The sequence below is a fragment of the Lacerta agilis genome, chromosome 9, assembly GCF_009819535.1.
Source record: "Lacerta agilis isolate rLacAgi1 chromosome 9, rLacAgi1.pri, whole genome shotgun sequence".
In the NCBI taxonomy this organism is placed as follows: Eukaryota; Metazoa; Chordata; class Lepidosauria; order Squamata; family Lacertidae; genus Lacerta; species Lacerta agilis.
In genome coordinates, this window is record NC_046320.1 from 21,244,214 (window position 1) to 21,259,627 (window position 15,414).

The 15,414-nt window shown below is 39.8% G+C and overlaps 1 protein-coding gene across 1 annotated transcript; it reads left to right on the plus strand.

Annotated features, from left to right (window-relative positions):
- The first annotated feature begins 793 nt into the window (after window positions 1–793).
- On the plus strand, window positions 794–14,772 carry NMU (neuromedin U). Its single transcript, XM_033160775.1, has 10 exons — window positions 794–977; window positions 4,196–4,254; window positions 4,934–4,981; window positions 5,158–5,217; window positions 6,315–6,344; window positions 6,456–6,506; window positions 9,747–9,821; window positions 12,708–12,761; window positions 12,934–12,973; window positions 14,447–14,772. Exons 1-9 carry the CDS (start codon window positions 794–796, stop codon window positions 12,967–12,969), a joined length of 597 nt encoding a protein of 198 aa, XP_033016666.1. The 3' UTR covers window positions 12,970–12,973; window positions 14,447–14,772.
- Window positions 14,773–15,414: the final 642 nt, after the last annotated feature.

Genomic DNA, 15,414 nt, shown 5'->3' on the forward strand with positions numbered 1-15,414 from the left:
CTTGGGCTAGTCACACTTCTTTGAAGTCTCTCAGCCCCACTCACCTCACAAAGTGTTTGTTGTGGGGGAAGAAGGGAAAGGAGAATGTTAGCCGCTTTGAGACTCCTTAGGGTAGTGATAAAGCAGGATATCAAATCCAAATTCTTCTTCTTCTCAAGAGACTCCCTGGAAAAGACCCTGATGTTGTTAAAGGAGAAGGGGACGACAGAAGACGAGATGGTTGGACAGTGTTCTCGAAGCTACCAACATGAGTCTGACCAAACTGCGGGAGGCAGTGGAAGACAGGAGTGCCTGGCATGCTCTGGTCCATGGGGTCACGAAGAGTCGCACACGACTAAACAACAACAATTATTTTACAATTACTTGTAATTGTCGTGGACTCCCCTCTGCTCCCTGAGGCGTCTTAGGTCGAAGTGGCTCCCACTCCCTGGGTGAGAACCTCCGCCCTTCCCCGGGGTTTCTAACGCCCCTCAGGAGCCACCTCTTGCCACGTGCTGGAAGTCACTTACTCCTCGCCGTCGTCTCCCGCGCGCGGCAGATCCCCCTCCTCGGAGTCACGCGCCGAGTGGCTGCGCGGGAAGGAGAGGCTGAGGAGGGCGGGGTGACGTGGTCGCCGTGAGTCAGGCTGCTGCCGCCTGCCTGCCTGCCTGCCTGCCTTCCTCATGTCCGGGAGATTTAAAAGCCTGGGCTCCTCTGACTGGAGTTTGCAGTGCGGGAGCAGAGCGGCGGGAAAAGCGCGCGCGCCAACTCGAGGGGAAGAACGCCGCGCGCGCCAAAAGCGGGAACGGGCGCCATGCAAAGGGCAAGCGCCTGCTGGCGACGGCGAGAGCAGCCTGCGCCGCTTGCGTCCGACGGCGGTGGCGGCAGCAGCAGCAGCACCTGCCGCCGCTCCAACCCCAGGAAGCTGCGGTCTGGCTCGGGAGCCTCCTGGGCTTTGCTCCTCTTCCTCCTCGCCTTTGGGGCGAGCGCGTGCAAAGGTAAGGGCTCCCGTTTCAGAGCTGCTCCTCTTTGCCTTCCTTTGCTTGCTCGTGGTCTTTAGGAAATGCAATGCCTCTTCACATTTCGAGCTAGTTACCTCCAAAACTGTATTTCTTTTTTTAAAAAAAAATATTAAAAAATAAAACTCTATTTTTAAAGGGCCAACATGCACGCACACGACGGTTTGCAGCTTTATAAATCCCGCGCTGTTAGGAAGGCAAACCTTTTCAGCCCTTTGCAAAGAAGCAAAGCGACCCACGCTTCTTTCTTGACTCTGCATTTCGTTGATGCAGGCTAGGCAGGCGGACACCAACAGGTAGCAGCTCGTCCCTGATATTGAGATGCTGGCAGACAGCTGCAGATCTTTTGTCAGGGAGAAGAATGCAGGGTTATGATCCAGTTTGCTCTATGTATGCTGTGCCCGAAAATGCCTTGCCTTTGTGCCAGATGAGGAATTATGTGAAACTCAAAAGCTGATGTCGTTTCAGGGCAGCCTAATACCATCCTACCGACGACAACAGTTTTATCAGTTTTGTCGTTTTTTTTGTAATGGTATATAGGTCTGTTTGTAATTTACTGCATTTTGGCTTATACTAGACTCCAAGGCATGTTATATGGAATTGTCCCATAAGGCGGTAGGTCAGATTTGCACTGTCGAATTTATTATAAAAATGATGTAGAGCAGATTTTAAAATCCTGTCCTGTAGTAGAAGTAAACCAGCAATAGCATTTTAGTACAGGTCGCTGTTCCCACTTTGGGAGTAAATTTGCGGCACATAACTGAAAGTCACCTGCATCTACTGTAGATTAGTTAAAATCACAGTAAGTGATAGGTGTATCATTCTTCTGCTCAGTGCCTGTCTGAGCATCAGCACCTTACTGGATTTCAAACTAATGTGGGAGATAAATTTTGTAGGAAAAGTAGGATAAAAACAAGTGTCCTTCTTTTCTATTCACAATCCATTCTGTGGTTTAGACTCTCCCCTCCCTTGTTAAGCATGGATGGAAAATGTCTACTCTTTAATCATCCTGATTGCATGTAGGATGGGCATGTTAAAGGGTGATATACATGACTCTGAATGAACATCTTAATAATACAAGTAGCTGTCAGTTTAATTTCAACTTTGAAGTTCAGAGGAATTTGTGCAGAGTATAGTTAGCAAGCATTTCTTCAAGTCCATTAGGTTTACCAAAAGAAAATGAAAATGTATGGGGAAATGAACAAGAAGTTATGCCTATAATAATCCTGAACAAAGCAATTTATTTTATTCCCTTGACTTGAATGTAATACACAGATGTAGTTTGCATCTGTAAAATGAAAGCACAAAATGCAGAACAGAATAACTTTCATTACTTGCTGTGTATTTCCATAGTCACCTTACTTATAATTTTAAAATCATCATAAATATGGCAAAGAAGAAAAACATAGTAATCTAATAGTAATTTACACAGCTGCTATCCATAGTATAATTGTGGGCCAATAAAAATGTAAAGAAATGTTTTATTTCTCTCCTTCGTTTTCAGATTACACACTGCAAGACTAAAAGCAGCTAAAAAGTCAGAATAGACAATCTCTTTCCAAATATTAAATATGATTCTGCCCCCGCTAGTTCTTATCATCTGCAAGTGAATATCACTTGCCACATGAATTAGTAGTGTGTGTATATATATATATATATATATATGCGCAAAAAGGTGCAGGCCACTGAAGTCAATCATTACAATTTTCATATGCTCTGAAATTTTCACTAAAAAGCTTTCCTTGTGGGAAAACACTTAATTCTGGGGGTGCCCACCTGTTTTTACATAGTTTCAGAAAATGGAGTTTTGGAACATGCCTTTGTTGGGACAATATCTAGTTCCAGCAGGAGTTTTGTATAGGAGCTTATTCATTTCTAAGCAAACTGCCTAAGGAAGTATTTTTTCTCTGAGCAAGCTTAATGTTCCATTTTTTTAACTGAACAAAAATAAAAAACCCTTGTTCAATACAAAGTCTCCCTGTCATTTTATGTGGAATTTAACAGGGTGCTAAATAGTAAATAGAATTAGTGACAACTTTGAATAGTACTCTTACGGTTTCAGAAAACTTCCTTCCATATATATATATATATATAACTCTTTTCTGTGTGAACCCCTCCTTGTATCTGAGATACACCATCAATATCTTTCATTTTTCTTCTTTCCGTAGCTTGAAATATTTATTTCTGAAAACGTACATGTTTAACATATTTGCAGATTGTCTTGTTTTTGTGAGTTACATTGAAATGGCCATTAACTACAAATAAACAAAAACCAGACCAATTGATATAGTACAGAACTTTATATTCAGTGCCTAAATTGTTTGTGGTGCTATTAAGTGTTGAATCGTAACATCATTCTCTTATCTGTAACATTCCTTAGTTTTCACTCAAATGCTCACACATAAGAGCTAGAGCTAGAGAACCCCATATTGATGTTGGCAATAGAATGTGCCTCCAGGGGTGAAGTCAAACCACATTGCTTTTGCTCTGTTAGCAGCTCTGAAGCAACCTCTCCAGGACACAAGCCTGGGCAGTGTGTATGGAGGTCCTGGGCTGCCCACATGACAAGACCCCCCTCTCGGCCTCACTGATGTGGTCCAAAGGAAAGCAGAACAATGTTTGGCACCAGCTTGGCAGCAGGAGTTGCTGGAAGGAGGTGTACAAGTCACCATCCTTAGGGACTCCACTCTGGATTTGTGTAGGGTTTACTCCTTAGCCTCTTCTTCTACTGAAGACATCCAACAAGGCAGCAGAGGTTTAGGATCAGAGTTTTCCTTCTCCTAGATGGGCTACCTTTCCAGGTTTACAAGCCCCAAATGCCCCTTTACAGCATGTGCAGAAACCACCTTCTTCAATGTTGGACCCACTATTGGTCTCATTCACTCAATCCACTGGAACTTTTCTTCCCATGCAGGGGAAGTCCCTAACTTACCAATGGTTTGACACCCATTGGCTTGCCCTCACCTGGTTTAGATGGCCACTCAAAGTTGTTCCTGGGGTGTGACCATTGTTGCATGCTGACAGCTTCTAGGAGCCACAGGTGAGAGCTGAATGCAGGCTGGTGACCAAAGGTGGACAAACTACCCCAGAAGGAGCCTGATGTGTCCCCCACTAGAGGTACTACCCCTCCCCTAACACCCTAGAGAACCCCGTATTCTAAATAATATTATGAACAGGCAATTAATTCTAATTTCCAGGTGCACCGATGGCACCCCATGTTCTACAAGAAGAACCAGATTTGCAGTTTTCAAGTGAGGTACAGTGAAATATCTTCTGTACTGTTTGTTTAGTTTTTTAATTTTTTTTAGAAAAGGCATTTATTGTTATCATTGTTAATAGCACACCTGCTATTGTTCCTTAAGAACAATATATGCTATCTTTATATGAAAGGAGCAATCAGCTTTCCAAAACAAGAATGGCATGGTAAGGGGCTGTTGGCAATGCGAGATAGTGTGCGCATTGAAGGAGCACAGGTGACATTTTAGAGCAGCTGTGGCTGAATATTGCCAGTAAAAGAGCTTGTATCCCAACAAGATTTAACAAGAACAGAACAACTAATGTTCATGCTTTCAGGAATTAGGCTCTTAGCTCTTTTCAGGTTTAAACCTTTGCTCTGCTTAGATTTTGTTGTTGTTGTTGCACCTAAGATGGGTCTTAATATTAGCGTTAAAAGTTCTGTTCTCTGATCTGTCAGATAAGATTTGGCTAGCGTCTCTCATGGATGGACTTCTCATGTGTATTACACGGGATTTGGTGTTGCCAAATGCTCCAGTTGTCTGGCTTTCTCAGGGATGGTGGTGGTGGTGGTAAGCCTTCGTTCTCTGTCAACTTAATATTAAAAATGATGGGACCTCACATAAAGCTCAACATCTTATTTTCCTATTTTGCTTCTATTTCAATCCTATGCTATGTTTCTCTCTTGTCTATATTTACAGATAGATGATGTGTGCTCTGCTTACCTGGTCAGGGATACTCCATCTCAGGTCAGCCCAGTTTAATAATAATAATAATAATAATAATAATAATAATAATAATAATAATAATTTTTTGAATATGGTAAATTTGTCGAAGTAGGTGCTATTGCTTCATTTATCACATGCCTCAGATTCTCTCTCTCTCTCTCTCTCTCTCTCTCTCTCTCTCTCTCTCTCTCTTTTAGTCCTCTAATACATTGGAAGACCTTTGCTATATGCTTCTTGAACTTCTACACAAAGCTCAGGTAAATCCACTTAACATTTTATTTCTGAAACATGTCTGCCAGCATATTTTGTACAGTGTAGGGCACTGCAATTGTGCAGTTCAGTTTTGCAGAAAACTAGGTTTACTTACACGGTAGCAAAACTGCTCCTTGATGTCTGAGAAGTAGTACAGATGCAAAGCTATGTGCCACTGTTTCTCTAGAAAGTCTAATAGATCAGAATGTGTGCCAGCTGGCTGTTCGGAGTCCGCTATTTCTAATCAATACTGTTAACATTTTGCAGTTGGGAATTTGTGTGTATTTTCAGTTCAATAATTCCTTGGTTACTTAAAAACAGAACAAACCCTTAGTGGGAAAATGGGCCACTTAACCTACATATGACTCATTTACTAATCTTGTGTCTCCCCTCTCTTTCAATGTTTTTTTGAGATGCTCGTGCCCTTGGTGTGCAATTTAGAATCTTATCTCAGTTACTACGTTCTATAAACAAAGTTTCTGGTACTAGTGGGCTATATAGGGCAGCCACAAAGATAAGCTAGTGTGTGTGGACCGTATCAAGAGAGAGATATCAGAATCCAGAGGGTGTTAGCTGGCTAAGATTTCTAGGGACAAATCTTTAGTGCGCTGTATAGCTTGTTCTCCCCAGTAATTACTAGGACAAAATATTACCCTGAGGTAAGATGTATTCTACAATTAGCCTTGGAATACTTTCAGCCCAAATTATCTTGCAGAATTATCTAATGCCATTGTCTGCCTCTGTAAAGCAGTTGTCACATTCCATGTAGACTCAGACTTCTGAATTGCAGTGAACAGCCAGGTGACAGTTCTGGAAAAAATATTGATTCCGTGTAGTTTCTGTGGAGTATAGCTACTGTGGAGAAGAAATGAAGATAAAATACTTAAAATCTTAAACAGTTAATGCTGTGATCCTATGCAGGATAACTCCCAGAAGTAAATTTAATGGAGCTGATTAATCTCAAATAAAAGTGCCTAGGATTGCAGTCCCAATCAACAATTCAAAAAAATACCAAAAACAATAAGTACTGTACCATGTTATTTTGTTTTCCACAAATGTCCAGTCCTTGGTTGTTGAAAGTCTTTGCCAATTATTTCCACAGGAGTTAGATGAAAAAGACAACACCAAAAGAGTAAGTTCTTTGTTTTTTAAAAATGTTTTTTTTATTGTGTGTTAACTGTCTCAAAAATCATTACATATTAATCTGTTTCAAAGTAAAACCCACTTTTATTTCTTTGAACAGTTCTTATTCCATTATTCTAAGACCCATGACACAGGCAACTCAGACACTCTGGTAAGTTGAACTGCCCATTCCCCTGTGAGTAAAGACAACATGATATTATCATTATTATTGGGGCTTCAGTTGATTCCGCCTGATATTGAATTCCTAATCTGTAAAAAGTTTTTAAAACCAAGAACCAATCTTGCTTATAGCCTAGTTACAACAGATGAAAGCTAAATGTGAATGCCAGAGGTTCTAAATTTAGTAAAACTTGTATAATTAAAAAAAAGGAAAGAAATGGATGCCAAGTGACAGACATACAGGTATATGGAACTGACTAAAGACATATCTGAGGTAATCATAATCTAACATTTTAAAGTTAAAGCTGAGGGTGAATAGTCTTCTAATACAAATTAATGTTTTTATTCTAAAACACAGTAAAGTTATACTAGTTCCTTTATTAAGGATTCCAGCTACAAATATAGATAGTGTGAATTATAAAATAAAGTTTTCTTCAGAAAGAACAGTTTAGAATATTTCTTTCTGGGGGTTTTATCATCAAACAAACAAACTTGAAATATCCTATATCCAAACATAATGGAATAACATTTTACATAAGGTCTTTCTTTTAAAGTTCCACCAAAACAACAGTGTGTGTGTGTGTGCACGTGCACGCACGCACGCACGCACACACCCCTGTCCTGTGTATTACATTAAAGTTCATATCTGTTTACTTACTGTTCATTTCGTAACATAATCAGTGTTCTATGTTTATTGCCACTGTTGTCTGATTCCTTCATACCAATAGGCAATATAATGGATTTTTTGTTCCAAACTCCAGCATATTACTAAAATGTTATAAACATAGAAATATTTTGTAGCTAAAAGCGACAAAGCTGTCGTGAATATGCAATTTCTTTGGGGTTTATATCTTGACAGCTACTTTGTGTCTTAATAATTCAATGTTGCAGTCTCATAGAAGTTGTACATTTTATTATGTTTAGCTTATCACAAAGTTTATACGCCAATGGAAATTTGAATACATTTTAAAACATACATTAAATAAACTGGGCTTTTGATTCCTCACAGTATTTGAGTAAATAACCCCACACAAATCTTTTGATAAAAGTAATTATATTAGAACCACACCTAACTCATTACGAAATCACAGAATAATAAGACGTATTTTATCTTTAGCTTTGAGCCTCATGGGTGCAGAATAGACCATAATGCAATTAATAGGTTTTGGGAATAATGGTTATACATCTGCTGCACTTTTTAAACAAGAATATAAATGAAATATTTTTGAGAAACATTATGTGCAGTGCTGTTCGGTTATGCCATGACCACTAACAGATGCTGCATGTATATTGGAGCACTCGCAGAGCAGCTTATTCTGATTTGGGATTCAGGTTTGTAACGCAACAAAAATTTAGGCTTGAGGCTTCCTGGGGGAAGCAAGGAAAACAGTAGAGCAGAATGCACATAGACTGAGGTTGAAATCCTATACACCCTTACCTGGGAGTGTCCCATTTAACTCAGTGTGGCTTACTTCTGTACAGACTTGTTTAGGAATGCACTGTAAGGAATGAAGAAGAGCAGGAGGTAAGGAAGCTCAGAATTGTTCCAACTGTGGCCAGCTACTACTGCTTTTTAGCAGTATTATTATAATAATTATTTCTTGAATTTATATACCTCCCTATACACGCAGGTCTCAGGGTGGTCCACAGAATAAAATCAAAATATAAAACCACAAAATGCATAATCAAATTAAACCAACAATCCAATAAACATCCACCTTGGCTGTGTGCCTTCAAACTAACTCAGCATATTGAAATTGAGTTGCCATTCAAGTATTTTGGCCTCACTGAAGCTTCGGCTTCAGCTTTTGTCCTAAATATTGTACCTTGTATTGTGGAGGACTTCTGGAAGGGGGCATATAGATTGTGGGGTTCTGTGTAGGATAAAGGGGACACTAAAAGGTAAAGGGACCCCTGACCATTAGGTCCAGTCGTGGACGACTCTGGGGTTGCGGCGCTCATCTCGCTTTATTGGCCAAGGGAGCCAGTGTACAGCTTCCAGGTCATGTGGCCAGCATGACTAAGTTGCTTCTGGCAAACCAGAGCAGTGCACGGAAACGCCGTTTACCTTCCCGCCGGAGCGATGCCTATTTATCTACTTACACTTCGTGCCTTTGAACTGCTAGGTTGGCAGGAGCTGGGACCTTCTGATTGGCAAGCCCTAGGCTCTGTGGTTTAACCCATAGCGCCACCCACATCCCACTAAAGGGGACACTACTCCTTGATTAATGAGGCAAGTTCTTCTTTGTGACCAAGAGGAAGAATTATGTATGAAATGCTATTAAACAGATATGCTGGTGCAATGATTTCTGCATGCATAATAGAATTTCCCCTCTCCTCTCTTCTCCATAGTATGTGTTCATACAGGTGAGAGAAGAGGGTGGGAAAGTTCCTTTGCAGAGCCAAATATTCTTGCATTACAAGATCTGTTCAGTTGGATGCTGCTTGGATTTATTAGTTCTTCCTGGGTTTTGCAAAAATTTCCTGTCTGGATATCTAGGAACTTGGCATTATCCTGAGATTGTCCTTTTAGCAAGAAACCCTAGGGAGCTTTATCTAATGACTGTGGTATTAGATGGCGCATGGCAAGAAGCAGAGGCAGCTCATCCCATTTCACCACCTGAGGCAAAACAGGAAGTGTGCACACACTCTACACCACCCTCCTTCCTTGCTGCCCTCGCCAAAGCCTCGGTTACTGGGGTCACACAGCTTCTGATGAGATCTCATGAGAACCCCACAAGAAGTCACGGAAGCCTCTGGAGGTACCTGTGTGATCTTGTAGGGTTCTTGTGAGATCTTGCCAGAATGGAGAATCCATTGTAGCTACTTCTCCGGAGGCAAGAGGGTGCGTGCCCATGGATTCTGCCACCTGGGGCCCTGACAACAAACACTCAGCTATCATTTGCTTTTCCAAGCAGTGCATCTTCTTGGAAGTGGCTCTGCATACCCAATGTCAAGCTTGCAAACAAACACAGGAATGGTACCTCTCTTGACGCTAGTTATTTCCTCATCAAAGAAGTTTAACAGTGTGCATTTATGCAGGAAATTGCAACATCAGAAACAGCTATGGGAATGTCTAAAAATATTGTCCCATCAAATGTCTTCCATCCTTTGCTTTGTGTGCTCTGTTTATGAGTCAGTGCTGCAGTGATGGGTTTTGTTTGGTTGTATCTATACACCCTGAGGCCAGGATTTCATTGTCGTTCATGTGTCTGTATTCATATCCTCTCAGTCGTCTGTCCTGCATCCTTTGCTGCAACTTGTTCCACAACTGCATGAGAGGAGACTGAAGAGATACAAAGCGGACGTATGTAACGATCCATTTTTCTTTCTAAAACATGTTGTTTATTTTTCTGTATCATTATACCGTCTTTCAAGATTGACTGATACAGTCTTCGTGCTTTCTTTAAAGCATGGCATTATTCTGCATGCTTCCTCTTCAGAAGAGTTATGTGTATGTTGCAATAAGTCATTTTAGAAAGTTACATAAACTGGAAAAATCTAATAATTGACCATTTTATACATCTAAACAACTGTATTATCTTTCCTTTTGAATGGCTGGATTTGAGGTTGTGCTATGCTGGTTGAAATTAAGGATTTTAATAATGTTGTTCAAAGGGCTAGTTCTATGTGGGGACAGCATCTTACAGGATCAGGCTTAATATCCTGGTACCAAGGCTGCATGGAACAATATTGGTGCTCTTCAGCCTATCCTGTGACCTGCTCTTTGACACCTAGTAATAACAGCAAAAGTGGCACTGTGGAACCTTGATTTATCCCTGCTAGTATTTTATTAAAGCCATGGGCAGTGGGGGAGGCAAGGGCTAGCAGAAGTGAACAGTGATCAGTCAGAACAGTGATCGTCTTACTTGCCTGAATATGTGATTTCAGGCCACTCTGCCTATCATAGCCACCTGTAGGGGGCACAAACCTTGGTACAAATTTTAGTTTTGTCAGTATCCTTTTTAATTTCTTGCACTAATTAGATCTTTTTGCCACAGCTTTGAATAGTTACTAGATTTCCTTGAAGCAAAATGCAAATTTGTTAGATGACTCCACCACAGTCTCACTGGGAACAATCAATTCCATGCTATAGGGCATTGGACTGGGTAGATTCTCTTCTCTTCTCTTCTCTTCTTTTCTAGGCCACTGGTTTCATCGAGCATATGTTGTTGTTTTTTACTTGGAAAAGCAACTAAAGAATAGATCTGCCAGTCAGTTGTGAAATATCCTTTCTGAGATACTCAGCTCTATTACTTTGGACAGAAAAGCCCAGTAATTGAAAATCCAAATTTATTTCATTCTTAAAAGCAGAGCTGCCAGGATAGCTGCTTTTAAATCAAGAGAATTTAAAATATGAATCACGTCACCAGGAAAAAAAGAGAGATTTAAATTTGTTTTTGTGATGCATGCGTTTTTGGAATAAGAGTGCCTTCTACGGTAGTTGCTGGCTGTAACAACCTCACCAAGTCACCAAGTTTGAAACTTCAAGAGCCAGCTAGTTTCCTGAGGTGTGATACCATAAAAAAAACACTGGGTGGAATATTGCCACATTCTATCCATTTTTAAGATGCTACTCATTTGATTAAACTTCAGATGCATATGAATAGCTACTCCCTTCTTCCTCACCTTTCAGAGCTTCAAATTCCGTCAGTTCTAATCCCATGAGGTACTGAAAAAACAACTAAAATAAGAACTATATAACTCTACAATTCAATGATTCTATTTTGTCACTTGCCTTTAAGAGGAGAAATCAGAACAAATGATTTTGTATGTGACCTACTAATAAATATTTCAGAACTCCTTTTACCATGTTAGAAAAGAAAATGATGCAAACAGCCAATACATACTCTATCACAGCCTGAGGTTATCAGATTTTTTTGTCTGGAAGCAGTTAACTAGAAGGCAAAGAGGAAAGCAAACTGCTTAGCACAAATGCTAAAACTGTGAAGAGAACACTATGTCCAGCTGATAAATAGTTGTATAATGGAATCAAGGCAGGCTGCTAGCATGCATTGACAATTTAATAGAAAATACCTGCAGTGCCCTTTGAGGAAAGAGCAAGACATACAAGATGTATTTGAAATATTTTATTAATTAAAAGAGTGAGCCATTTTATACAGAATAACTTGCAAGACTGAAAAAGAGTCCTGCTTGTGCCCTTTAGATAATCATATTTGCAATTTATGTGTTGAATTCAATATTTGTGGAAGAGTCTTTAATCTAATGGAGGCCTCTGCTCATAGAACATGAAGGGAGGCAATTTTTGCCAATTCTCTCTTCCCCCTTGCTGCCCCCCATACCTTCAACACTCCTCTGGAGACCCCACCAATCTTTAAGAACAGATTTTGGGTGGGGGAGCACAGAATGTTGCAAGGGGGAGAGAGAGTTGGCAAAAATCACATTCTTCACTTAGAGCAGTGGTTGCCAACTGGTGCACCGTGGACCCTAGGGGTCCACGTAACCCACCCAGGGGGTCCATGGCACCATTCACATAATAAAAACTACTAGGGGTCTGCACTACTTAGCTAATTGGGAACCACTGACTTAGAGAATCAAAAACATTTCCAGAAATGGAAGGGCACAGTTCGATTCAACCCACTGAATATCTGAATTTCACATTTTATTTGGCATATGCTCCTAACTTTTAAAAAGTCATTCAGTTTTCTTACTACAGCTTTTGCAGGTATACTGATTAACTGCACTGCCTAACTTTTGAGAATATTGTGCCTAATATAACAGTGCTGATGTGTGTGCTTTGCTATGCAGATCACTTGCATCTTACGCGAGGGTTGTCTTCTGGGAATAGCACGTAAAGCCAGAATTACATATAGTAAAACAAAAAAGCATGTCACTGTTTCTCATTCTAATTTTAGACAAACAAAATGTAGGTTTCCACAAATTTATGTATTCGTTGAAGTAACTGACAGCTTCTTTTGTTTGCATATTTTTATTTCTCTTTCTAAACTGTCACCAAAAGTAGGTTGGACTCTCTACCCAACACCCACCACTAGCGATAGCACAAATCCTAGAGATATGCAATCATTATAAATTTATATTATTTTATTTATTTATTTTTAAATAAGAAAATTCCCAGTATTTCATGCTGTTTATGACCACTTGTGTTGCAGTATAAATTGTTGTTACATTGCTACTCAAGTATGTGTTGTTTTGAAATCTATTCTCTTTTCAGGAAGAACTTCGAATACCTGGAGGAATTCAAAGTAGGGGCTACTTTATCTTCAGGGTGTGTATTTTTTGTTTGTAATATGCCGGAGTTTTTGAACAAACAAATTCAAGCATTTTAGAATCCACTTTAAATTTGTTTAAATTTTTGAATCAATTTTAGTGGGCTACTCAGTTAAAATTCTTTTTAAATCATTCAAAAAGATACTAATCTGACATTATTTCTTTTCCAGCCACGCAATGGAAGAAGATCTGCTACATTTCGTTAAAATGGTATAAACCTTAATTTTTCACTCAGAACAGACTTTGAGCATTCATTCTATCTGTACAGAAAATACGCTAAAATCCACATTTTAAAAAGCAAGCAATAGAGTTGTAGTGCCAGGAAAAGTTGTAAATTATACTATTCTACTGGATGAAAGTGTCAATAAATGAGTAGATAAGGGTTAATCAATTAATAGATACACCAAATGTTTAAGAATTTTTGCCATGCAACAAAAATGAAACCCCTTGCCAAATATTAAATCCAACGTATCTCTGTTGGATTTAATATTTACCCTTCTGAGAAGGTGACAAATTATGGTGGAACAATTTGATAACTTTGCTGATCTAAAATCATTGTATTAAATGGATCGCGAACAGCCAACAACATAACGCAGGTACAACAGGATCATAGTTGTAAACTTTCCCCTTTTCTTGCGAGGAATCCTATTCGGAATAAGGGAATTTCCCTTTAAAAAAGGGAAAAGTTGACAGCTATGACCAGGATCAGTGTTATTGTGTTGGAAATGGTCAACCCTGAAATAAGCATTGTTGTGTCATCAAAAACAGAATATATAGCATGGGCTAAGTCACAGGCATGACCAAACTTGGCCCTTCATGTGTTTTCTGACTACAATTCCCATCATCCCTTACCACTGGTGCTGTTATCTAGGGATAATGGGAGTTGTAGTCCCAAAACATCTGGAGGGCCAAGTTTGGCCATGCCTGGGCTAAGATATAGAACTGGCTCTACAATTCTCACATGGCCTAGGCAGAATTCATATGGCTATGTCAGTATGCAGTATGCACCTTTCACCTTGATATCCAACAGCATGTTATATTACAGTTTCCAACATAGCATTATGCTAGCAATGATATCTGCATTATTGCTGTGATGACTTCTTAGAACCAGGCTACCCAAATTTTAATTTAATAGTGACTTGCACCTTTTAAAAAAAATTACAGAGCAGATTGTTTTAAGTCCAGCCCCTGCCCACCTGAATGCAACGTTGAATGCATTTGATGTATTCTGGGGACTGAGATCATGTGGATCAAAATGCCATGAAGTCTCTGTATCCTTGGGGCTCTTGGTTTTCACAGGTCCACCTGGCTTCAACTACAGCTTGTTTGACATTGGTCATAAGGTGCTGGAGGGCAGAGGGCTTTGCTGTCTTCATCTCCACTTGATTGCAAAGCTGGAGCCCCCATGCTCTACCCACAGATAGAACCAGCCAATGGGAGGGAGAGAAGTGATGCCCCTGGCCACAGTTCTCCTGGGCTGTTCTGGGCAATACGTGATTATTGGGTGGGACGTGTCTGTGATGGCAAGGGATCTCTTAAAACATTTCAGGGGTTTAAACAAGGAGTTCAAAAATGGAACTTCCATCCCCTAACACTGCCAGTCTATATATGTCCTTTGCCAGGGTTGTAACAATTTTTAAAGTCACTACCCATTATATGATTGAACATTTTTATCTTTTTCAGGATTCTTCAGCCTTACACCTAAAATCATCACAGGATTGCAGACAAGATGGGCATCCTATTCTTTATATGTAAAATGCTCTCTCTTTCTTTTTAGATACTTCATCCACTATGTACATTTCTTACAATTTAAAAAATGTAGTGCAATCCTATGCATGTTGACTAACAAGTAAGTTTCAGTGTGTTTAATGGAGCTTACTCTCAAATAAGTCAGCATAGGATTGCAGCCTAAGGTGCAGTTGTTTCTTTCCGAAGTATCTTAAAATAATTCTGTTTCCTCATCTCATGTTCTTTGCAACTATGTGTGTAATAAAACTGAAAACAAAATACTGTTGGTGTTAAGATTTTTGCATGCAAAATACCTCGACCATAGCAGTATTGCTACACGTGGTGTCCCTCCCCCCTTTTGTTGTAAATAAAGACACTCCGTAGAGAGTTGTTTTTAATGAGAATTTTTCAGTTTTTAATGTCATACTTTCAAGGTTTGGGTCTTATGGTTTGCAATTATGGTTAAGTGCTTTCGTTATATAAACCAGCATGCTAATATCTAACATGAAATCAAATGGGCCTTTCTTGCATACTGTGATGTTTCTGCTAGTGGAGCAACAGAGCAGTGGAACTATAGTCAATGAAATTTAGCAGTGGGTAAAATTTTCAAAGAGGAGAATGGGTGCCATGAATCAGAATCATATTTAGAAAGCACATCTAACAATAGCCAGTTGTTCAGCTAACTGGATCTATTACTGGTATTTCTAGAGGGATTTAGTTTACTGTAGCAAAAACAAGAGCTGTGTGGCCCCTTAAATATGTATTAAGTAAGCCCTTTGTTATTGTGCAGGGCTTACCAGGTAATTTGTGTTAGGAGTCACCTGAGGGTTAGGCTTTGGGGCTGGGATTAGTGTTATGCCATAGCTGTTGAATACATGAAGTTAAAATAAATGCCTTTGTTCATGTGTTCTGTGTATCTCTCC

What these genes read in the sequence shown, in the direction of transcription:
- NMU (XM_033160775.1), top strand. Translation starts at nt 794, where the DNA reads ATGCAAAGGGCAAGCGCCTGCTGGCGACGGCGAGAGCAGCCTGCGCCG. An exon ending in AACTTCTACACAAAGCTCAG is followed by an intron (nt 5,218 to 6,314) that starts GTAAATCCACTT and finishes TTATTTCCACAG; the next exon opens with GAGTTAGATGAAAAAGACAA. An exon ending in GGGGCTACTTTATCTTCAGG is followed by an intron (nt 12,762 to 12,933) that starts GTGTGTATTTTT and finishes TTTCTTTTCCAG; the next exon opens with CCACGCAATGGAAGAAGATC.